The sequence below is a fragment of the Brienomyrus brachyistius genome, chromosome 14 (genome assembly GCF_023856365.1).
Source record: "Brienomyrus brachyistius isolate T26 chromosome 14, BBRACH_0.4, whole genome shotgun sequence".
Classification (NCBI taxonomy): Eukaryota; Metazoa; Chordata; class Actinopteri; order Osteoglossiformes; family Mormyridae; genus Brienomyrus; species Brienomyrus brachyistius.
In genome coordinates, this window is record NC_064546.1 from 17520967 (window position 1) to 17543761 (window position 22795).

Consider the following 22795-nt stretch of genomic DNA (forward strand, 5'->3'; position numbering starts at 1 on the left):
GTTTCTATAACTCCATAACACCACACACACACACACACATCTCATATCTTTTAAAGGAATTTACAATGGATGTAATCTCTATGGATAGACATATTCATAGTGCAAACATGTCACAGAAAAGGAGCACCGGTTCCTGTGGGCTTAACAGTCCCAGATTTCAATGGAATGTATCCAACAAACTCTAAATCTGGATATTGACTATTTCATATTTCATGTGGAGATGAACCTCTGGAAAAGTCATTAAATGGAATCTGTACTGGCCATGAAGGCTATGGGCTGCCAAATAGCGTTGGTTCAGTCGTTGTGCATCAGTACCTGAAACACTGAGGAACGCATCACTGTCATACGGATAGAGCTCACACCTGTCATTCCATTTAATTGATTGTGGCAGTTGTGTATACTGTTAAATACGCAGGAACCTATATTTCGTCGGATGATTACGCGATTCCTTTAAGGGCATCTAAGAATATACTTGCGCTGTGATTTTACGTCATCGCTGCCACCAAATGTAAAACACGAGAATAGCAGCCCATGCGGGCAGTCCGCTGAGCTGCATATCGAACACGCTGTACCTCACACGTTAACCCCAACACTGGAAGCAAGCTTAAGATACCCTTTTTGCGTTTAGTCTCATCCTATTATTTGGTTCTTTATTTCCAAAGCAATTCATCAGTTGCAATCAAGAAAACTTACCCTTAAAAAGAGCCCTATGTTCCTGAAACTAAAACAGGTGAATTACTTTAGAAATTATAATCTGACGGTTTCGGGAGGAATAATATTTGCCGTGTGCCTACGTAAGATTCCGAAACCATCTATTTTCTGAAATCGTTCGTTATGTTCAGGGTTAAAGGGCCTCTGAACTCAGGATGGGATCCTAAGCCATCGCAGAGCGCACTCACCTGTTACTCACCCCTATTTCAAATTAACCTCAGCCTGTTTTTGTACTGTGGAGCACTCAGAGGAAACCCAACGACAACATACAAACTCCTTACAGGGCCAGGGCAGAGCCTCTAAAGCAGGTACTAGAGGGGGCAAGGCGACAGTGCTAACCACCGGATCACCATGCTTCCCTCGGCTCTGAAACCTTCGCTATATGAGATTGAAAAACACGTCCTAAACACCCCATCTAGTGGTTGACATGAATTACTACACAGACGGAGTCGGCTTTTACGGCATGTTCCTCCAAGTAAATAACACTCTTATCAATTTATAAGAATATGCAGTCATAAAAAACTGGGTTCTCTTTATAGATTTGTCCCTTGCTTCCTAACAAAATAAAATATACAAAATATGAATGAATGAATGCTGAATATTTTACATTAAGATTGTTTACTGCTTCCGTTATTCTGCTTATGATGGGTGGTGATGTGTGATTAGGCGACGTTTGTAAAAAAAAAAAAAAAAAAAAAAAAAACACTTTTATTTGCAAATTTGTTTATTTTTCAAATAATCCTCATTTGAACGCGAGTTAATGCAATTTCAAAAGACGGGAATGACTGCACTCCGAACTATTAAGAACACAGACAGGGCGCGTGGCAAAATTAAAGGCTCTGCACAGCCAAAAATATAATTTCCGTTTAAAATGTTAATTACACAGCTGAGTCATACTTAAATACAACCATGTGTTTTCACTTTTTTTTCTTGTCAACGCAAGCAAATTTAAAACACATACAAGGTTGGGTTCAAAGAAATTGTAAAAATAAACCAAAAAGAAACGTCAGCTTTTACTCAGTTCGTGCTAACTGCTTCAGTATCCAACTTGATTGTACAACTTTGCATTACTGTGACGAACGATCATTTTCCACCCTGGTTCAATGTAAGACTTCTCATAAACGAAAATGGAATGCTGAGTGAACAATACCCCGGTATTAAAAATGAATGCACACTAACTGCTACAATAATTACAGTACTTTCGTTAGAGGAACACATTTTAAGAACCTCTATTCCAGGAAATATAGTGATCAGTTTAGCTCGAACACCGTGCAAAAGAGAAAGCAATATCAACAATTGTATGAGGCCTACGAATTGTAACAAAAATAAGTTTATCGAAGGGCGATTAGGAAGTTATTATGCTTGACTGGCGTTCATATTTCTCCAAATCTATATTTAATTACCATAATTCGTTTGCCTCGCACTATTTTGGGCACGCATAATTTACATACAGTGGATATAGAGTGTGGACTTTAAATTAACACACACCTTAAAATGATAATGTGTGAGAAGTACGCATTTACACGTTTTACCAACGGGAATCTGCGTACAGTTAAGCTAATTACGGTAAGTTATTAGAATTTAGCCGTGTTTAGCAAACACATCTTTTTGCATGTGTTCTAGCTCTCTGATCAGCCTGTACTATTCTCACAATGCTATTCCATTCCAGTGCTGATTTTGCATATATGTAAAGATGGTTAGTGTGCTTCTGAAAGAGCTTCGGTGATACGTAGCGAAGTAATGCAAGAATATTTAATACTTTACAGCAATGGGTCGTCATCTGAATATGGTGCTGCAGGCTTTCAGTACTCAAAAAGAAACTTGATACGCTCCTGAAACTGCAACATAGTGGTCTAAGATTTTATGTATAATTAACTGCGCCCCACATTATTTCGCGATAAAATCTTTGCAAAGTAACCACACCAGAATGCTTAACGGTCGAATCTTTTTGACTCATCCTCAAAACGAATAGTTTTATAAACTGCACATAGCTTAAATATGACCGTTTGCTGTCAATGCATTTGCATGCGGTGTCTCAGTCCATTAAATTAAAACTGGCTGTCAGAAATGGAAAAAGAAATAAATATGTCCACAAGCTCTTTTACAGCAATATTTTACAGTGTAGTGACTGTCACTTGCATAATGACCAGACTGACAAACACTATAAAGTACAACACATTATTGCAGGAAACCAAACTGTGGATGCTGCCATCACATCGCAGAAGGTTCTGAAAAGAAGGCAAGTCCGTCTTTTTCACTCGACCACAACAGTATCTATGCTCTCCTGGGAGACCTCAGAGTCAAGTGAGTAGCAGGAGCTGACGTTGTCTTGCGTGTCCCTGTTGGCCTCCTCGCTCATGAACTCGGCCGGGCTCTCGCAGAAGTGCTGGGAGGCCTGGATGAACTGGCTGCAGAGGCGGCTGTACCGGTGGTACCGGGCTTGCTTGCCGGTGTGGCTATACATGTGTTCCTGTAGTTGGCTTTTCTGGGTAAAGCGAAGGCTGCAGATGGCGCACGCGATCTTTCGCTTCCGTGAATTCGCGCCACTTTTCCGCTCAGCCGCTAGTTCCTCCGAAAGGGCCTCGCTCTGCTGCAGCGCCTCCTCCAGGCCGGCCACGTCTGGCGGCTCAGACCCACCGGCGCTCTTCCCCACCAAGAAGGAACCCTGATGGGGGAGGCGCTCATCAGGGCTCTCCAGTTCCTCCCCCCCAGCCCCAGCGACCTCACCCAGGTGGCTGTTCTCCAGGATAGCAGGCATGCTGAAGGGCAGACTGGAGGTGCTGTGGGTGAGGAGGTGCTCTCGCAAACCCTGGCGGGAGCTGCAACGCTCCCCGCAGAAGTGACAGCACAGCACTCGCGGATTTTCCTTCAAGAGCCCCAGGCCGGGACTGTCCTGGCCCAGGGATGGGGAGCCATCTTGAGGCTTGCCAGTCACCTCCATCTCCATCTTCTCCTGCTTTACCCTCACAGGGAGCTCGCACGCCTCGCCGTCCTCTGTAGAGCCCATGGAGGATGCACAGTGGAGATCGGTGGGCCGCCGGTCGCAGGATTCCCCTTCCGGGCCCGATGCTAAAGAGGTTTGAGTCTGGGGTCTCTCTGCCTGGCTGTTGGGGCGTGACCCCTCCAAGCTGCGTACCTGGCAGTCCTTCAGGGTCAGGTGCTCCTTGGTGGCCGACTGGGAGGAGATCTGGATGCCGTAGAGGTTAGATATCTTGGCAGCGTCGGCGTCCTGGCTGCCCTCGCCAGTGCTGCGGCACAGCTGGTGGGCGTGCAGGAATTTGATGCCCTCCTGCAGCCGGCTCTGGTCCACCTGTTGTTTGGGGCCCATCCCTGTGTACATGATGTGCAGCAAGTAGCTGAAGATGTCCGGCTGGATGTCGGTGGGCTGAATCTTAATGCACTCACTAGGGTGAAAGACACGCAAAGGGCTGATTCCACAATCCACCAGTGTTAATGTAAAAAAAGTTAAATGCCGTTTTCAGTGGTAAATTACAATTCTGATTTTTGTTGAATAGGAACTTTAATGAAAGCTGATGCTAATTTATAAATTAATATCTAACTACCTGCTTTGAGGTTTTGGAACATTTTAATCCATTTCAACTGTCAAATCGGTTCTGATATAATTGGAAACTTTGTGTGGTGTGAGACTGTCTTCAATATCAAGTTACTGTGTAAAAACTGCTTTGGCTTTCTTGGTTTATTTTTTTATTAATTTGATTTCTATAACACATGCTGGGGATTGAACATTCTGGTAGGACTCTGACCTGGACTGGTGGATGAATATCATTTTGAAGTAGTTTGAAAAGGCAGCCAGAACAGCACGGTGAGCCTTGAAGTAGACATTTCCAATGGCAACAGTGCAGTCACACAGGAAGCCAAACTCCCTCTGAATGTTCAGCTGCTGGAGGAGAAACAGGCTATGGCTGGATACCTCCATGGTGCCCCTTCGACCTGTCATACAACACACGTTACGTTACTTTTCTACAACTTGTTGTAGATGGTGACCTCTGCTGGCCACACCTATGATGAACACATGAAGCTGGACAAAGCTGCAATTCTGTTATCTATTCGGTTTATTTAAAAGTAGCGATTATATTGGTCATTATCTTGCTTTTAAACTTTTAATACAGAAACAGCATACGTGTTTAATTTGTGGATTCATATGATGATTGAACGCACTGCCAATTGCACAATTTTAAATTATACCAAGTAGCATTTAATATATAAATGGGGTAATTATAATGTAAATATATGACAATTAAATAATCACACTGTCCATCTAGTATTTTTTTTGTCAGTCCCATGAAATAAAATTGAGAGCAAGATTGACATCTTTCACAATTCGTTATTTTATCTATTTAAAGCTTATTTAAAGGCTCACGTAAAGTCATGTCACGTATCTCTTTTTATAAAAGACGTAGTCATGCGGCGTTTAAAATCTCTCCGACTGAAAAATGACACATGGATTTTAAAACCAGTAGTGAACCTTTCATTCTCCGTTTTCATTTGGGAGCGCACCGATACCTGGTACATGGCACACATCAATGCAAAACTTGTCACTGGCATGCATCAATAACATGGCCTTATGTGTTTTTCTTACTTAAAAAAAACACAAAACAATGCATTTTTGCATGCAGTGCCTCGAAAAATTGAGGTATGCATCATCCGTAAGGGAACACGCTACTAAGATCTACCATGCATTACAACTAGATTGCAAGATACCCTAACTAATTTCAAGGCAGCACATCCATTTTCAAAGGTCTGCATTCGGATCCAGTATATTGCTGAAATCACAAGCCCTGACAGACCCCACCAAAGCGTTCTGGATCCCGGCAGGCAAATGGCGCACCTACCTATGAAGCACGACGATTTATTACCTGCAATGGAAAACTATTTCTTGCCACCTATGCGCGAGAGATGGGTTTTGATTTCGTATTTGTTGCTACAGGGAAGTTCTCGTGCAGTCTCGCGCTTCTTCCAGGGTGAACGCAGATCATTTTTTGCACCACGTGACCGCACTGTAGTCGTGTATTAGTACTGTACACATAAACGTAAATTTTAGTTGTGCTGAAATAAACAAGCCGCTGTCAGATATAAAAATGAGTGCAATACAGTATTTTATTTCCATCTGGATTTTATCAGAGGGACCCGAACTTGGCAAAGTACTTAACAAAAATACTTATCAGGTTATTAGTTTCACAAGGAGATATTATTGACAGGTTTTCATCTAGAGGAAAACCAGCACGTGTTGTTGCCTGGTTTTGTAAATTGCCTTTCACTTGTGAGCCTGAAAATGGACCGAACGTGGATTTTGAAATGAATATTTTAGTGGACTTAAATAACTAGCTCAAACGTAGTAAGAATTACGTATTAATGAGCGACTGACCTCAAATCAGATATGATTACACACCATAAATTTGCAGTTAGGGTTTATGGCTAAGGTTAGTTTAACATTTTGGGGATTTCTTTTTTTGAGCATGCAACCTTGATTTCGTTAACTGCATGAACTGATTCTGTGGGACCGGTTCAAGATCTTTGCACAAACTTTTGTTTTTGATAAAAAAAAAAAATAGACAAATAGCCCCATCTGGCTCGATTAAGTTGCAGCTGCATTTTAAATGAATATATGAATGACATGAATGTAAATGTAAAAAATTGTTATGCGTTTCATAACAATGTAAATTTCAGTCCTTTGTTTGCTGAATACGATTGGACTTCAGAAAATAGGTGAAACATTAAAACTGGTTTGACTTAGTAATGAATACACCGATGTTTTATTAGTGGTAGTTCCACCGGCTCGGGATGCTTGGAAATTCAGTACTGTAGGCTACTGTATAAGCAGGCGGCTATAAACAGCAGCGGGAGGGCTGGATTTGCGTGAGTGGGGCTGGATCTGGTTTAGACAGACTCAGTGCGGTGATACAGCTCACAGAGCGGCTGTGCGGAAGTTCTTTCATCCGTGCTGCAGGAGGGGTTCGCCTCTCTGCGATTATTCTCGCCACAACTTTACTGGGATAAAGCAGGGGGGGAAAGCGCAACTCCCGGACAAGATACACCCCGTTTGGAGTTGGCGGTGTTTTACATAGACTCACCTTCCTGCCGGTAAGAATCGTGCGCGTAATAGTTGTCCAGTTTTTGAGGATCATTCCTGTGTACAGTATAATGTGTGTGTTTTTTTTCTCAGCGTGAATGCGGGAAGTAGCGCGGGGGCGGTAGTGCGTGAGACCTCAGTCGCCCGGACAGCAATGCGATGGCGCCCCCTCCTTTCTGCTCTCACTTCACCCGGTCGGATACACGTACCGAAACGTGTTTCACGGTGATGCTCACGACGGCTAAGGCCCGAACGGGCGTTATTTTACAGCATAGTTTTAATGACTTTTTTCTTTTTTTTTTGGTGCGGTATGATTGACAGTCGTGATGCCCGCATGAGCGACCTCCGAAAGTAGCCAATGACCGCGAACGTAGGCGGGACGAAAGCTAATCCCCGCCCTCCGTAATGCTGTCACGGGGATCGCACAACCGTCAAAGGCTGCTATTATTCAAAGTTTGTTAGTGTAAATGCCTCTCAAAACACACGCTGCTTTCATATTTAACGTGAAGGCATATATGGCTCTTAGCAGGGTGCGTTTTCTCTGGCCGTTAGACTGCTCCAGTGCCCTGTTTAGCTTAGCTGTAGCGAGCATATTAGCGCATGCTAACGCGTGTTGTATGCATCACGACGAATAGCCGTCGTCGCATTAACCTCTTACGCGTGCTCAGTCGTTTTATCTCCCCCTCTAACTAGACTGGTAACTAATTCAGAAAGCAGAATACAAAATGGCAAGAGTGGCGAGTGGAGGCGGAGGTAGCCAACTAGCTGCTGTCTTTGACTTAGCAACCGCTGGGTGGGTCGAGCCCAAAATAGTCAGCTCACGCACTGACATTCGCACTTGTGCTTTGGGAGGCAGAAAAGAGAGGGGTTTACAATGCAAGCTGCGTGACGCTAATTTCTCATTCGCAGCTTTATGTACACGTATTTTAATAGCATTTAGCTGCGCGGAAGTTGCCGGGTTTTGGACTGGAGTAGTATTAATAAACGTGTTTGCTGTCAGAGCTGAGTGATATGCTTGCGGGGGTTGGGTGCAAGCACGCAGACAGTGTGGGGGGAGAAGTGAACTCTGGGATTTTTTTTTGTTTCATACATAGAGTTGTCATTTCTGTCATGCTGTTACTTTGCAGTTCATCTCTAAAAACACCCCCCCCACTAGAGTATGGGTTTAATTTTAGTCAGAAAAGATGGCGACCCAGACCAAAATAGTTGCCTGTCAAACCAGTCTATAGTCACAGTGTGAAGAGCTAATCTGTAAATAGTTTATTCATTTTAATAAATGTAAGTTCTATGCATAAAGCAACTTGATATTTATTTAGTGTTGTTGTTTTACTTTAAACAAAACTATTGGACGGTCGCTCACTATTTCCAATGATCTTTCTTCTGGGGTCTGCACATCTTTGGCATGCTAGCAAATCCCAGGGCTGTGAGCAAAGCTGACGGCACCATGACGAGGCTGAGCCACAGTGAGCACGTCCTGCAGCAGCTCAACAACCAGCGGGAGTGGGGCTTCCTGTGCGACTGCTGCATCGCCGTGGGGGACATCTACTTCAGGGCTCACAAGGCTGTGCTGGCAGCCTGTAGCTCCTACTTTAGGATGATGTTCATCAAAGACCAGCAGGCCATGGCGCGGGTGAACCTCAGCAACATGCAAATCAGCGCTGAATGCTTTGACCTCATTCTTCAGCTCATGTACCTTGGCCGCATTGCTGTGGGCTCCTACGAATTTGATGAGCTCAAGGCTGCCATGGTCTACCTGCAGATGTACTACATCCCAGACTCTCTGGATGACCTCAAGGACATCCGCAATTCAAACCTGGCGCCGTCATCCTCGTCGTCGTCATCTTCCTCTTCCTCCTCCTCCTCATCATCCTCCTCCACGGCGCTGGCTCTGCCTGGAAGGAGGATGATGTTTGGAGTGCGGATGTATGAGCAGCAGCCGCAACGCCAGGGGGCTACTGACGGAGAGTGCCTCCAACAGGCTCCGGCTTCTGCGTCCTCCCTCCAGACCTTGGGTGGCCTTGGCGGGGCTACAACAAAGCCCACGGAGGAACCGGGGCTGCCCCTCAGCCTGTCTCTTGTGGCCGAGGCCATGGCAGAGCAGCCGTGTGACCTGCGCAAGAAGCCGTCAGGCAGGAGTGCCACCATGAAAGAGCGGCCTCGCTTCGGGCGCACCTACACCTGCGACGACTGTGGCTTTGTCTTCAGCTGCGAGAAGCTCCTCATTGAGCACATCCTCACCTGCACCAACCGCAAGACCTTCCATACACCCAGGGGGGCCAAAGGCCTGGAGACAGACGCTAGCAAGGCAGAGAGCTCCTCCTCTGAGGGCTCAGAGGAGAACTTGGACCCCTGCAAGGCGGAGGGTGAAGCTCTTGAGAAGTCTGATGTGGAGGTGTTGAGCAAAGGGACTGTGATCAAGTCCGTCGGCACAGGGGCTGACAGCCAGCCCAAATCTTCGCGGAATACTATCATCATCAAAATGGAGCCTGAGGATAGCCCTGAGCTTGAAATGGATGGCATACAAGTAGTCCAGGTTGACGAGAACTGTGTGGAGGGCTGCAGCTCACTGGCCAACCGTTTCAGGGACTCACTCCCCGATCCGGGTGCCTTCAACCCAGACGAGGTGGTCGGGCCCACCAGCATGGAGGATAGTAATGACGCTTTTGAGGCACACATGTCCACCAGCGAAGATAAGAGTACAGGCACTCGGGCAAAACGTATCAAGGAGGAGAGGGACGGCCGGCTGTGTCTGCCCTGTGAGCTGTGTGGGGAGCTGCTGACGGAGGACGACCAGTCAGCTCACTACATCGCTAGCCACATGGGCCACATATGCGCCTGCGGCAAGTGTGGCCAGATCCTTGTCAAGGGCCGGCAGTTGCAGGAGCACGCCGAGCGCTGTGGCGAGCCCCAGGATGCCGAGACAGATTCACTGGGCGATGACTCGCTGTCTGAGGAGCGGCAGGTTGTGGAGGAGGGCCTGCTGGAGGCCGATGGCACATTCGAAGGTGAGCTGGGTGCCCCGTGCCACGATGACACTGATGAGAACTGCTTGGCCTACCGCTGCCCCCACTGTGGTCTGCACCTGGGCAGCGAGCGGCAAGCCCTGGAGCATGTGGCCCGCTGTCCAGAGCAGGAGCTGCTACGTTCTGGACTGCTGGAGGATGGCGAGCGGGACCACCGGCGTAAGCACTTCTGCGGCATTTGTGGCAAGGGATTTTTCCAGCGTTGCCACTTGCGTGAGCACTACACCGTCCACACCAAGGAGAAGCAGTTTGCCTGCCAGACCTGCGGGAAACAGTTCCTGCGTGAGCGGCAGCTGCGGCTGCACAACGACATGCACAAGGGCATGGCCCGCTACGTCTGCCCCGTCTGTGACCAGGGCACCTTCCTGAAGCACGACCATGTGCGGCACATGATCTCCCACCTGTCGGCCGGGGAGACCATCTGCCAGGTGTGCTTCCAGATCTTTCCGGGCAGTGAGCACCTGGAGCAGCACATGGACGTGCACCTGTACATCTGCGGCGTGTGCGGGGAGAAGTTCCGCCTCCGCAAGGACATGAGGAGCCACTACAACTCCAAACACACCAAGAGGTTATAAGGGGTAGTGGCGAGACGTAAACGTCTGTCTGGTACACAAGCCATAAATGCGAGAGCGACAGAAGTCGCCTCAGCACAGTTTCAGTTAAATTCGTCACATTGGTGTGTGACCTTCTGTAAACAAAGCTAGCAACAGTAACCAGGGCACCTGATATACAGGTGTGTGCAAGATCGAATGCAGTAATGTTGCATACACATTGTATGATGTATTCTTTTTCTGTTTGTCCAACTCCCTGTCGTCCGTATACATTTCACTTGTATGAGACATTCATGAAGGCTCATGCGTTACTTCACACGCACTTGACATATATATTCATATATAGAAGCTTGGCTTTTCCATCTAGCTCCATGTTGTGTTAGAGCTATCCTTGTAGAATAGGCAGAATTTTCCAGAAGACGCCTTTCCAGGTGTATCAGCGAGCCCTGTTTTTATTTATTTATTTATTCTTGGGGTTGGCGGGAATCTGGAATCTGTTCGCTCCCTCGTTGGGACATCAAGTGAGATTCTGTCAGATTCTCCAGCGACCCGTGAAACCCACCCCCCTCCCCCTACTGAACGATCCCAACTGGAGTATATAGGGCAATGTTCTGACCTGCGTGAATGCTGAACAGTGCGGTCTGGAGCCATCAGCCAAGCAGGAAGCATAGTAGAAAGATGGATTCAGATGCAAAGGGTTAAAATTGTATGTGAATGAAATGCAGCTACAACATGATAAAACACTAGAGTCAGTGTGTTCGGCAGTCAGCTCGACTTGTTCCAGCTGCAAGACATTTCTTCCAGCTTCATCCGGTGACTGTATGGTGCTGCAGGTCTATTCCTTTCATCTTGCTCAGTATTTCTGTTTACAGTTTTTGCTTGGAATTGTGGTTTGTGTTCTGTCATGGCTGGACTGTCACTAGTCTCGCCGGCTCTGTCTGCGATCAGACACCCAATCCTCCAATACCTGTTCCTCTTCCTTCTCAGATATCTTCTGGGTCTTCAGGCCAAATAAATTGGCCCCTTGCCTTTAAAATGTCTGAAATTTCTTAGGACTGGAGTTGTCCCGCAGGCTTTTCCTTTTCAGTTTTCACCCTTGGCGGCACATTGTGAAATATGGTCCCAAGTTTCCAGATCCTGATTTTCAAAATATCTGAAGACCTGAATCTCTGACTTGCTCCTGCTTTTTCCTTACGAAGCACAGCGGTTAGTTTCCACATCATGCAAACAGGTGTAAAATAATGTCTTTACACCTCTGTATAAAAACCTTTATGGTTAAGTGTAACCTATTAATCATTTCAATTCATGAACAGAATATGTGGTTGGATTCATATTGGATATATTGTTATGAGTTGATGATGCTGGGGATAACAGCAAGTGTTTTTATGTTTGCCTGTTTCAGAAAAGCAGAATTGGCTTTCCTCTTAAGAACGTGCATCTGGTCATATCTTATTGTCTCCCGTTACGCGACTTTCCTGTATCAGAAACAGGAGCACTTTTCTGCTGAGGGCTAAATCGTTTTTTAAGGTGCTGAATTTGCATTTACTGTTTACAAAATACAGTGACCTCTTCAGTGAAACTATGTATTTTTTAATGTGTGTGCGCGCGTGCGTGCGTGTGTGTGTGTGTGCAAAGGAATCTTGTGCTTCATTTTAAAATGTTACTTAAGTTGCTGCGCCTTGAAGTGGCGCTGGTCCACTTTCAGTGTTGCACCCATGTTCAGCAGAGGAAAAATGTATGCGTCGTACGTGTTGTGAAACCGGCTCACTCTGATTGGCTGGCTTCACACCTGCCCCTCAGAAAATGCAAGTACCTGATTTTTTTTCCTGCCCCATGTTGTTTTACTCCTGGCATGAGGGTTAGGGTTAGTACTGCCGCTTCAGGGAGTGATAGCACTCTTCCGAGCAGAGAACAGGTTACAGCCGTGCCACGTGGACCCCAAGGAATGCTCGAACCCCTGGCAGCGCCACACCTAGGCATGCCCTCCAATGATCAGCTCTTATCGAACAGGCATGATGCAATGAGACTGACGAACACTCACGGAGCAGTGGGTCGGCTAACAGGTTTAGCACAATAATTGTGCCTTCATTTTTTTGGCCTTCTACGTAGATCTTTAGAAAGATTGCTGCAAGGAAAGCGGTCGGATCAATCCAGCTGCTTTTTGCAAGCACAGAGCGGGTTTTCCAGTATGAAAACAAGAGAAGTGCAAATATATGTTTTCTACTATTAAACAATGGAAGCTAACAGACTGTACACTTTTCCTTGCTTATTGCAAACATTTATTCTCTTTGTTCACCGGTAGGGGGCAGTAATGCAGTGGTTATCTATTAGTCGTACTGTTACTGCTAGTAATATGCTGTTTTCAGAAGGGGTCCCAGCCGTTGTGACAATTAGCCTCTAATGTAGAGAAGCTCTATATTTGCAAGGACATACATTTTTTGTTTAAATTGTGTTTTTTAAATTTCTGCAATAAATGTTCTAGTTAAAAAACAAACAAACAGTTTTTTTAATAAGTCTGCCAATCTTATATAAGTCTGTCCGTTTTTGTTGTCGCCGAGTGTGTGAGGCTGGGTCACATGGGTTGATCAACATCCTAGGATTAAGTCAGGACAGAAAGACGACATGTAAGAAGTGAACTGCAGGTCTGGGCTGCCTCGTCTGTACCAAGCATCCAGCATTCCCCCACCTGACTTGGAATTATTCCCAAAGCCAGCAATCTTGCACTGTCGCGTTTGCGGCACAGAATGATTTATCACCCCAATTCCTGTCAGTTTAGGAAGAACACAGACTCGCGGTGTGTTTGAAAATGACTTTATTGATATAACTTGTAACACATTTCAATCATCGCAGTGCTCGAAGCACAGCATTTGGCCAGTGTGCTGTGAATCTGGCTGGTGTGTGCAGTGTCACTTCTTACACTAGTCCTTGGTGCCGCATCCCTTGCCATCGGGACCATGACTCTGGTCTTTGTCATGGCAATGTCCGTGTCCGTGTCCATGTTCCTTCCCGTGTCCGTGTCCATGTTCCTTCCCGTGTCCGTGTCCATGTTCCTTCCCGTGTCCATGTTCGTGTTCCTTCCCATGTCCGTGTCCGTGTTCCTTCCCGTGTCCCTGTCCCTTGCCTTGCCCTTTGCCCTAAATGCCCCAAAAAAAAACAGAGGTCAGTCGGAGTTTGTCACATGTAGGTGGAAGGATCACTTTCTCTAACACGAACAGTTACAGACTCCAGGTTCTTTAAAAGGAAATCAGCAAGAGTGCAATATTCACAAAACAAAATCTTATTTTTGCTATTGAAAGTGACTCAGATCAGTGATATAATGTCAGCAATTTACCTCTTTTCCTTCTTTCTGTTGCAGGAAGCACTAAAGATAGTACCTTTACTTTTATTTAACAGACGCTTTTGTCCATAGTGACTCATACCAGTGAGTCAAATAGCACATTACAAACATACATACTTCGGAGGAGTAAGGAAGACTAAGGAGGACTAAGGAGTAAGTGCAGCTGGGCTGAGCTTCTGAAGAATGCCCAATGGTAGTACCAAAATATACCATCAGGGGTCGCTAATTATTACACATGTCCCAGATGGATAAGGTTTGCCAGCAGAATGAACAATCAGCTATCATGTAAAGTATAAAACAAACTGTACAGAAGCCTAAGTCAATGCCAGCAATTCAAATAATTGCTAACTTCTACTGGACAGAATAACTGGCACCGCGCTGCTTTTATCGTGAGACGTGAGCATTTTTCATTGGATAATGCTATGGACGTCCCTGCTCAGGTACAAATTGTAGGTGTATCGTGTCAGTTAAGTGAGGAGATGAGAAAATGTTACTTACATCGCCTTGATGGCATTCCTTTGGCTGAGGAAGAAAAAGAAAGAACATGTTTAATTTTCATTTGCTGGGATGCGTTGCGTGCCTGTATGTCGCAGCAGTCGTACGCTGACATTTTCCACATTTGGTGGAAGATTTCGGTTGCCTTACCAATTGGTCGCACTTCTCTGTAAAAATGAGAAAGAAAAGCAATAGTTAATTTTTGAATACACAGGAATATTGCTCAATCTATATTATTTGGAAGTTTCATGAACGTTGACTGTTTATTTCACAAATCTTGCACACATTACTGACGGGACGATGCAGTTTATATTCTCTGCATTCTCATAACTGCAGGTACTTACTCTGTGAGTCACTCATTTTAAACTCCTCTGCGATCTACCTGGATCAGAAAAGAAACAGCTGGAAGAGGGGAGAGATCAAAAAGGGTTAAGATGCTCATTCCAGGCGCTCGGTGCAGCCAAGCCACCAATGCATTAGACGGAGTGGAAAAAATCTCACCTGGTTCTAAGTCTCGACTCGCTCTGTTGTCAAAGCTGGGGTCTCACTCCTTTTATAGGCTGGAGGAATGGGCGAGGCGGCATGTTTGGGCCCCACCCTTCGGTTTTGAGACGGGTAAGAGATGCGATGAGACCGGTCGGTCTGGCAGGAAGACAAAGGAAAAAGAAAACAAAGCCTCGAATGTGCTGACCTACGGTTTGTTTAATTCCTCAAGATGATATTAAGATGATAAACAACACGTTTTCGTCATGGTGAGAAAAACAATGAGCATAGCTGGCTATTTGATTTTCACGATGTTATTCATAAACACAGCAAACACAACATTGGCACCAAACCAAATTTCCAACACAGTTTGAAGAATGACTTGGGCGTTTCAGGAGAGTTTAGGTAGGAGCTTCTCAGAGTGGTGTTAACTTGCTTTTCTAAAATCGGTGTAGAAAATCTCCACATGAATATTTATCCATCATCCAGCTGTCTATCCTGGTCAAGAGGGGACACAGAGACTTTCACAGGCAGCACAGGGCCCAAGGTTGGGGATGCAAGTGTATCACAGAGCACTTTCATACAGGCAATCATACACTGCAGGCAATTAGCCTAATTGCAATTCCTTGTGCTGCAGGACAAAAACAGTATGAGTATCCGGAGGGAAGCCACGCAATGCCGGGAGAATATGGGAATCCACACACGCAGCAGGGTTGTCATCAAGTCACCCCAACAAAAGTTCAAGTTGCAAAAGTCATTATATAAAAAACTTAATACACTAGCACAAAGATGACTGTAATATATGAAATATAAGTTTACTCACTTTTGTATGTTTTAATATAATAAAGTATTTTAGTAATAAAGTATTTTAGTATTCATTAAGTGTTATATATGATAGCTAGCAAAGAATTACAGTTCATTCATTAGGTAAACCTGTTCAAGCGCTCGTTGACGCCAATTTCTAAACAATGTATAAACACAATGTATAAACTCTTGCAGAGACAGGTCAGGAGCTTCAGGTAATGTTCACATCAAACATCAGAATGAGGAGGAAAGGTGATGTAAGTGACTTTGAACGGGGCATGGCTGTTTGTGCCAGACAAGCTGGTATGAAGATTTCAGAAACTGCTGATCTGTGATTTTCATGCACAGCCATTTCTAGGGTTTCCAGAGAATGGGCTGAAAAAGAAAAAGCATCCGGTGAACGGAGGTTCTTTGGCTGAAAATGCCTTGTTGATGGCAGAGGTCAGAGTAGAATGGCCAGAGTGATTCAAGCTGATAGAAGTTGTCCAGGTTGACGAGAACTGTGTGGAGGGCTGTAGCTCACTGGCCAACCGTTTCAGGAACTCACTCCCCGATCCGGGTGCCTTCGACCCAGACGAGGTGGTCGGGCCCACCAGCATGGAGGATAGTAATGACGCTTTTGAGGCGCACATGTCCACCAGCAAAGATAAGAGTACGGGCACTCGGGCAAAACGCTTCAAGGAGGAGAGGGACGGCCGGCTGTGTCTGCCCTGTGAGCTGTGTGGGGAGCTGCTGACGGAGGACGACCAGTCAGCTCACTACATCGCTAGCCACATGGGCCACATATGCGCCTGCGGCAAGTGTGGCCAGATCCTTGTCAAGGGCCGGCAGTTGCAGGAGCACGCCGAGCGCTGTGGCGAGCCCCAGGATGCCGAGACAGATTCACTGGGCGATGACTCGCTGTCTGAGGAGCGGCAGGTTGTGGAGGAGGGCCTGCTGGAGGCCGATGGCACATTCGAAGGTGAGCTGGGTGCCCCGTGCCACGATGACACTGATGAGAACTGCCTGGCCTACCGCTGCCCCCACTGTGGTCTGCACCTGGGCAGCGAGCGGCAAGCCCTGGAGCATGTGGCCCGCTGTCCAGAGCAGGAGCTGCTACGTTCTGGACTGCTGGAGGATGGCGAGCGGGACCACCGGTGTAAGCACTCCTGCGGCATTTGTGGCAAGGGCTTTTTCCAGCGTTGCCACTTGCGTGAGCACTACACCGTCCACACCAAGGAGAAGCAGTTTGCGTGCCAGACCTGCGGGAAACAGTTCCTGCGTGAGCGGCAGCTGCGGCTGCACAACGACATGCACAAGGGCATGGCCCGCTACGTCTGCCCCGTCTGTGACCAGGGCACCTTCCTGAAGCACGACCATGTGCGGCACATGATCTCCCACCTGTTGGCCGGGGAGACCATCTGCCAGGTGTGCTTCCAGATCTTTCCGGGCAGTGAGCACCTGGAGCAGCACATGGACGTGCACCTGTACATCTGCGGCGTGTGCGGGGAGAAGTTCCGCCTCCGCAAGGACATGAGGAGCCACTACAACTCCAAACACACCAAGAGGTTATAAGGGGTAGTGGCGAGACGTAAGCGTCTGTCTGGTACACAAGCCATAAATGCGAGAGCGACAGAAGTCGCCTCAGCACAGTTTCAGTTAAATTCGTCACATTGGTGTGTGACCTTCTGTAAACAAAGCTAGCAACAGTAACCAGGGCACCTGATATACGGGTGTGTGCAAGATCGAATGCAGTAGTGTTGCATACACATTGTATGATGTATTTTTTTTTCTGTTTGTCCAACTCCATGTCGTCCGTATACATTTCACTTGTATGAGACATTCATGAAGGCTCATGCGTTACTTCACACGCACTTGACATATATATTCATATATAGAAGCTTGGCTTTTCCATCTAGCTCCATGTTGTGTTAGAGCTATCCTTGTAGAATAGGCAGAATTTTCCAGAAGACGCCTTTCCAGGTGTATCAGCGAGCCCTGTTTTTATTTATTTATTTATTCTTGGGGTTGGCGGGAATCTGGAATCTGTTCGCTCCCTCGTTGGGACATCAAGTGAGATTCTGTCAGATTCTCCAGCGACCCGTGAAACCCACCCCCCTCCCCCTACTGAACGATCCCAACTGGAGTATATAGGGCAATGTTCTGACCTGCGTGAATGCTGAACAGTGCGGTCTGGAGCCATCAGCCAAGCAGGAAGCATAGTAGAAAGATGGATTCAGATGCAAAGGGTTAAAAATGTATGTGAATGAAATGCAGCTACAACATGATAAAACACTAGAGTCAGTGTGTTCGGCAGTCAGCTCGACTTGTTCCAGCTGCAAGACATTTCTTCCAGCTTCATCCGGTGACTGTATGGTGCTGCAGGTCTATTCCTTTCATCCTGATTTTCAAAATATCTGAAGACCTGAATCTCTGACTTGCTCCTGCTTTTTCCTTACGAAGCACAGCGGTTAGTTTCCACATCATGCAAACAGGTGTAAAATAATGTCTTTACACCTCTGTATAAAAACCTTTATGGTTAAGTGTGACCTATTAATCATTTCAATTCATGAACAGAATATGTGGTTGGATTCATATTGGATATATTGTTATGAGTTGATGATGCTGGGGATAACAGCAAGTGTTTTTATGTTTGCCTGTTTCAGAAAAGCAGAATTGGCTTTCTTCTTAAGAACGTGCACCTGGTCATATCTTATTGTCTCCCGTTACGCGACTTTCCTGTATCAGAAACAGGAGCACTTTTCTGCTGAGGGCTAAATCGTTTTTTAAGGTGCTGAATTTGCATTTACTGTTTACAAAATACAGTGACCTCTTCAGTGAAACTATGTATTTTTTAATGTGTGTGCGCGCGTGCGTGCGTGCGTGTGTGTGTGTGTGTGTGCAAAGGAATCTTGTGCTTCATTTTAAAATGTTACTTAAGTTGCTGCGCCTTGAAGTGGCGCTGGTCCACTTTCAGTGTTGCACCCATGTTCAGCAGAGGAAAAATGTATGCGTCGTACGTGTTGTGAAACCGGCTCACTCTGATTGGCTGGCTTCACACTTGCCCCTTAGAAAATGCAAATACCTGTTTTTTTTTCCTGCCCCATGTTGTTTTACTCCTGGCATGAGGGTTAGGGTTAGTACTGCCGCTTCAGGGAGTGATAGCACTCTTCCGAGCAGAGAACAGGTTACAGCCGTGCCACGTGGACCCCAAGGAATGCTCGAACCCCTGGCAGCGCCACACCTAGGCATGCCCTCCAATGATCAGCTCTTATCGAACAGGCATGATGCAATGAGACTGACGAACACTCACGGAGCAGTGGGTCGGCTAACAGGTTTAGCACAATAATTGTGCCTTCATTTTTTTGGCCTTCTACGTAGATCTTTAGAAAGATTGCTGCAAGGAAAGCGGTCAGATCAATCCAGCTGCTTTTTGCAAGCACAGAGCGGGTTTTCCAGTATGAAAACAAGAGAAGTGCAAATATATGTTTTCTACTATTAAACAATGGAAGCTAACAGACTATACACTTTTCCTTGCTTATTGCAAACATTTATTCTCTTTGTTCACCGGTAGGGGGCAGTAATGCAGTGGTTATCTATTAGTCGTACTGTTACTGCAAGTAATATGCTGTTTTCAGAAGGGGTCCCAGCCGTTGTGACAATTAGCCTCTAATGTAGAGAAGCTCTATATTTGCAAGGACATACATTTTTTGTTTAAATTGTGTTTTTTAAATTTCTGCAATAAATGTTCTAGTTAAAAAACAAACAAACAGTTTTTTTAATAAGTCTGCCAATCTTGTATAAGTCTGTCCGTTTTTGTTGTCGCCGAGTGTGCGAGGCTGGGTCACATGGGTTGATCAACATCCTAGGATTAAGTCAGGACAGAAAGACGACATGTAAGAAATGAACTGCAGGTCTGGGCTGCCTCGTCTGTACCAGGCATCCAGCATTCCCCCACCTGACTTGGAATTATTCCCAAAGCCAGCAATCTTGCACTGTCGCGTTTGCGGCACAGAATGATTTATCACCCCAATTCCTGTCAGTTTAGGAAGAACACAGACTCGCGGTGTGTTTGAAAATGACTTTATTGATATAACTTGTAACACATTTCAATCATCGCAGTGCTTGAAGCACACCATTTGGCCAGTGTGCTGTGAATCCGGCTGGTGTGTGCAGTGTCACTTCTTACACTGGCCCTTGGTGCCGCATCCCTTGCCATCGGGACCATGACTCTGGTCTTTGTCATGGCAATGTTCGTGTTCCTTCCCGTGTCCATGTTCGTGTTCCTTCCCGTGTCCGTGTCCCTTCCCGTGTCCGTGTTCCTTCCCGTGTCCCTGTCCCTTGCCTTGCCCTTTGCCCTAAATGCCCCAAAAAAGACCAGAGGTCAGTCGGAGTTTGTCACATGTAGGTGGAAGGATCACTTTCTCTAACACGAACAGTTACAGACTCCAGGTTCTTTAAAAGGAAATCAGCAAGAGTGCAATATTCACAAAAGAAAATCTTATTTTTGCTGTTGAAAGTGACTCAGATCAGTGATATAATGTCAGCAATTTACCTCTTTTCCTTCTTTCTGTTGCAGGAAGCACTAAAGATAGTACCTTTACTTTTATTTAACAGACGCTTTTGTCCATAGTGACTCATACCAGTGAGTCAAATAGCACATTACAAACATACATACGTCGGAGGAGTAAGGAGGACTAAGGAGTAAGTGCAGCTGGGCTGAGCTTCTGAAGAATGCCCAATGGTAGTACCAAAATACACCATCAGGGGTCGCTAATTATTACACACGTCCCAGATGGACAAGGTTTGCCAGCAGAATGAACAATCAGCTATCATGTAAAGTATAAAACAAACTGTACAGAAGCCTAAGTCAATGCCAGCAATACAAATAATTGCTAACTTCTACTGGACAGAATAACTGGCACCGCACTGCTTTTATCGTGAGACGTGAGCATTTTTCATTGGATAATGCTATGGACGTCCCTGCTCAGGTACAAATTGTAGGTGTAACGTGCCAGTTAAGTGAGGAGATGAGAAAATGTTACTTACATCGCCTTGATGGCAATGCTGAGGAAGAAAAAGAAAGAACATGTTTAATTTTCATTTGCTGGGATGCGTTGCGTGCCTGTATGTCGCAGCAGTCGTACGCTGACATTTTCCACATTTGGTGGAAGATTTCGGTTGCCTTACCGATTTCTCGCACTTCTCTGTAAAAATGAGAAAGAAAAGCAATAGTTAAACACAGTATTTTTGAATACACAGGAATTTTGCTCAATCTATTTTATTTGGAAGTTTCATGAACGTTGACTGTTTATTTCACAAATCTTGCACACATTACTGACGGGACGATACAGTTTATATTCTCTGCATTCTCATAACTGCAGGTACTTACTCTGTGAGTCACTCATTTTAAACTCCTCTGCGATCTACCTGGATCAGAAAAGAAACAGCTGGAAGAGGGGAGAGATCAAAAAGGGTTAAGATGCTCATTCCAGGCGCTCGGTGCAGCCAAGCCACCAATGCATTAGACGGAGTGGAAAAAATCTCACCTGGTTCTAAGTCTCGACTCGCTCTGTTGTCAAAGCTAGCGTCTCACTCCTTTTATAGGCTGGAGGAATGGGCGAGGCGGCATGTTTGGGCCCCACCCTTCGGTTTTGAGACAGGTAAGAGATGCGATGAGACCGGTCGGTCTGGCAGGAAGACAAAGGAAAAAGAAAACAAAGCCTCGAATGTGCTGGCCTACGGTTTGTTTAATTCCTCAAGATGATATTAAGGTGATAAACAACACGTTTTCGTCATGGTGAGAAAAACAATGAGCATAGCTGGCTATTTGATTTTCACGATGTTCTTCATAAACACAGCAAACACAACATTGGCACCAAACCAAATTTCCAACACAGTTTGAAGAATGACTTGGGCGTTTCAGGAGAGTTTAGGTAGGAGCTTCTCAGAGTGGTGTTAACTTGCTTTTCTAAAATCGGTGTAGAAAATCTCCACATATGAATATTTATCCATCATCCAGCTGTTTATCCTGGTCAAGAGGGGACACAGAGACTTTCACAGGCAGCACAGGGCCCAAGGTTGGGGATGCAAGTGTATCATAGAGCGCTTTCATACAGGCAATCATACACTGCAGGCAATTAGCCTAATTACAATTCCTTGTGCTGCAGGACAAAAACAGTATGAGTATCCGGAGGGAAGCCACGCAATGCCGGGAGAATATGGGAATCCACACACGCAGCAGGGTTGTCATCAAGTCACCCCAACAAAAGTTCAAGTTGCAAAAGTCATTATATAAAAAACTTAATACACTAGCACAAAGATGACTGTAATATATGAAATATAAGTTTACTCACTTTTGTATGTTTTAATATAATAAAGTATTTTAGTAATAAAGTATTTTAGTATTCATTAAGTGTTATATATGATAGCTAGCAAAGAATTACAGTTCATTCATTAGGTAAACCTGTTCAAGTGCTCGTTGACGCCAATTTCTAAACAATGTATAAACACAATGTATAAACTCTTGCAGAGACAGGTCAGGAGCTTCAGGTAATGTTCACATCAAACATCAGAATGAGGAGGAAAGGTGATGTAAGTGACTTTGAACGGGGCATGGCTGTTTGTGCCAGACAAGCTGGTATGAAGATTTCAGAAACTGCTGATCTGTGATTTTCATGCACAGCCATTTCTAGGGTTTCCAGAGAATGGGCTGAAAAAGAAAAAGCATCCGGTGAACGGAGGTTCTTTGGCTGAAAATGCCTTGTTGATGGCAGAGGTCAGAGAAGAATGGCCAGAGTGATTCAAGCTGATAGAAAGGCAACAGTAACTCAATTAATCCCTTGTTACAACCAAGGTACGCGTATGCAGGAGAGCATCTCTGCATGCACAACATGTTGAACCTTGATGCAGATAGGCTACAGCAGCATGAGACCACATTGGGTGCCACTCCTGTCAGCTAAGAACAGGAGACTGGGGCTAAATTGGGCAGTGACTCACCAAAACTGGACTGATTGAAACACCTGAATTCAATGATTAAGAGGTGTGTCCCAATACTTTTGTCCATATAGTGTGCATTTAGTGGGTTAGTGGATTTTCACATTTTAAAACAAACTGTTAATGTGTGATATGGACTTTAGATGTCTTTTTATGATTATAAATCACAGTGTCAGAAACAACCGAACCCAAGACCAAGGTCATGCCATGGAACTATCAAGTGGAAATTCAAGTCACACACGCAAAAATGCGACACACACTAAACACAGGAAGGAATCCAACCACCAACTCTGCAAGTGAGGCAACAGTGCCACCCACTGAGTGA

The 22795-nt window shown here is 45.5% G+C and overlaps 5 protein-coding genes across 8 annotated transcripts; 2 read left to right on the top strand and 3 right to left on the bottom strand.

The window, feature by feature from the left end:
• Positions 1–1415: 1415 nt before the first annotated feature.
• Positions 1416–7066, bottom strand: zbtb25 (zinc finger and BTB domain containing 25). Of its 3 annotated transcripts, none has more exons than XM_048974013.1 (3): positions 6804–7066; positions 4476–4662; positions 1416–4115 (listed from the first exon to the last, which is right to left on the bottom strand). In XM_048974013.1, the coding sequence occupies exons 2-3, from the start codon at positions 4646–4648 to the stop codon at positions 2966–2968; spliced, it is 1323 nt and encodes a 440-aa protein (XP_048829970.1). In that variant the 5' UTR covers positions 4649–4662; positions 6804–7066; the 3' UTR covers positions 1416–2965. The 3 variants fall into 3 exon arrangements, with proteins under 3 accessions (XP_048829970.1, XP_048829969.1, XP_048829968.1); XM_048974012.1 differs by lacking the exon at positions 6804–7066 and adding an exon at positions 5589–5678; XM_048974011.1 differs by lacking the exon at positions 6804–7066 and adding an exon at positions 5565–5676.
• zbtb1 (zinc finger and BTB domain containing 1) lies at positions 6510–19790 on the top strand. Its single transcript, XM_048974010.1, has 3 exons — positions 6510–6813; positions 8212–13018; positions 19389–19790. The coding sequence occupies exon 2, from the start codon at positions 8247–8249 to the stop codon at positions 10398–10400; it is 2154 nt and encodes a 717-aa protein (XP_048829967.1). The 5' UTR covers positions 6510–6813; positions 8212–8246; the 3' UTR covers positions 10401–13018; positions 19389–19790.
• LOC125707106 (zinc transporter 7-like) lies at positions 13172–14818 on the bottom strand. Its single transcript, XM_048974014.1, has 5 exons — positions 14710–14818; positions 14553–14610; positions 14359–14375; positions 14212–14235; positions 13172–13510 (listed from the first exon to the last, which is right to left on the bottom strand). The coding sequence occupies exons 2-5, from the start codon at positions 14566–14568 to the stop codon at positions 13295–13297; spliced, it is 273 nt and encodes a 90-aa protein (XP_048829971.1). The 5' UTR covers positions 14569–14610; positions 14710–14818; the 3' UTR covers positions 13172–13294.
• LOC125707227 (zinc finger and BTB domain-containing protein 1-like) lies at positions 15774–19257 on the top strand. The gene is made up of 2 exons (XM_048974211.1): positions 15774–15798; positions 15974–19257. The coding sequence occupies exons 1-2, from the start codon at positions 15774–15776 to the stop codon at positions 17047–17049; spliced, it is 1101 nt and encodes a 366-aa protein (XP_048830168.1). The 3' UTR covers positions 17050–19257.
• Positions 19542–21845, bottom strand: LOC125707107 (urease accessory protein UreE-like). Of its 2 annotated transcripts, XR_007382185.1 has the most exons (6): positions 21831–21845; positions 21024–21164; positions 20867–20924; positions 20665–20681; positions 20524–20541; positions 19542–19832 (listed from the first exon to the last, which is right to left on the bottom strand). XR_007382185.1 is itself a non-coding variant. In XM_048974015.1 (5 exons), the coding sequence occupies exons 2-5, from the start codon at positions 20880–20882 to the stop codon at positions 19653–19655; spliced, it is 231 nt and encodes a 76-aa protein (XP_048829972.1). In that variant the 5' UTR covers positions 20883–20924; positions 21024–21163; the 3' UTR covers positions 19542–19652. The 2 variants fall into 2 exon arrangements, 1 of the variants encoding a protein (XP_048829972.1); XM_048974015.1 differs by lacking the exon at positions 21831–21845 and having other exon boundaries at positions 21024–21163.
• Between the last annotated feature and the right edge of the window lie 950 nt (positions 21846–22795).

Bases quoted from the DNA above. Each gene is read 5' to 3' on its own strand.
- zbtb25 (XM_048974013.1), bottom strand. From the start codon at position 4,648: ATGGAGGTATCCAGCCATAGCCTGTTTCTCCTCCAGCAGCTGAACATT. The intron at 4,116-4,475 runs GTCAGAGTCCTA...CTTTCACCCTAG, and splicing joins ATATTCATCCACCAGTCCAG to TGAGTGCATTAAGATTCAGC.
- LOC125707106 (XM_048974014.1), bottom strand. The intron at 13,511-14,211 runs GTAAGTAACATT...TGGGGCATTTAG, and splicing joins AGGAATGCCATCAAGGCGAT to GGCAAAGGGCAAGGCAAGGG.
- LOC125707227 (XM_048974211.1), top strand. From the start codon at position 15,774: ATGGCTGTTTGTGCCAGACAAGCTG. The intron at 15,799-15,973 runs GTATGAAGATTT...TCAAGCTGATAG, and splicing joins TGTTTGTGCCAGACAAGCTG to AAGTTGTCCAGGTTGACGAG.
- zbtb1 (XM_048974010.1), top strand. From the start codon at position 8,247: ATGACGAGGCTGAGCCACAGTGAGCACGTCCTGCAGCAGCTCAACAAC.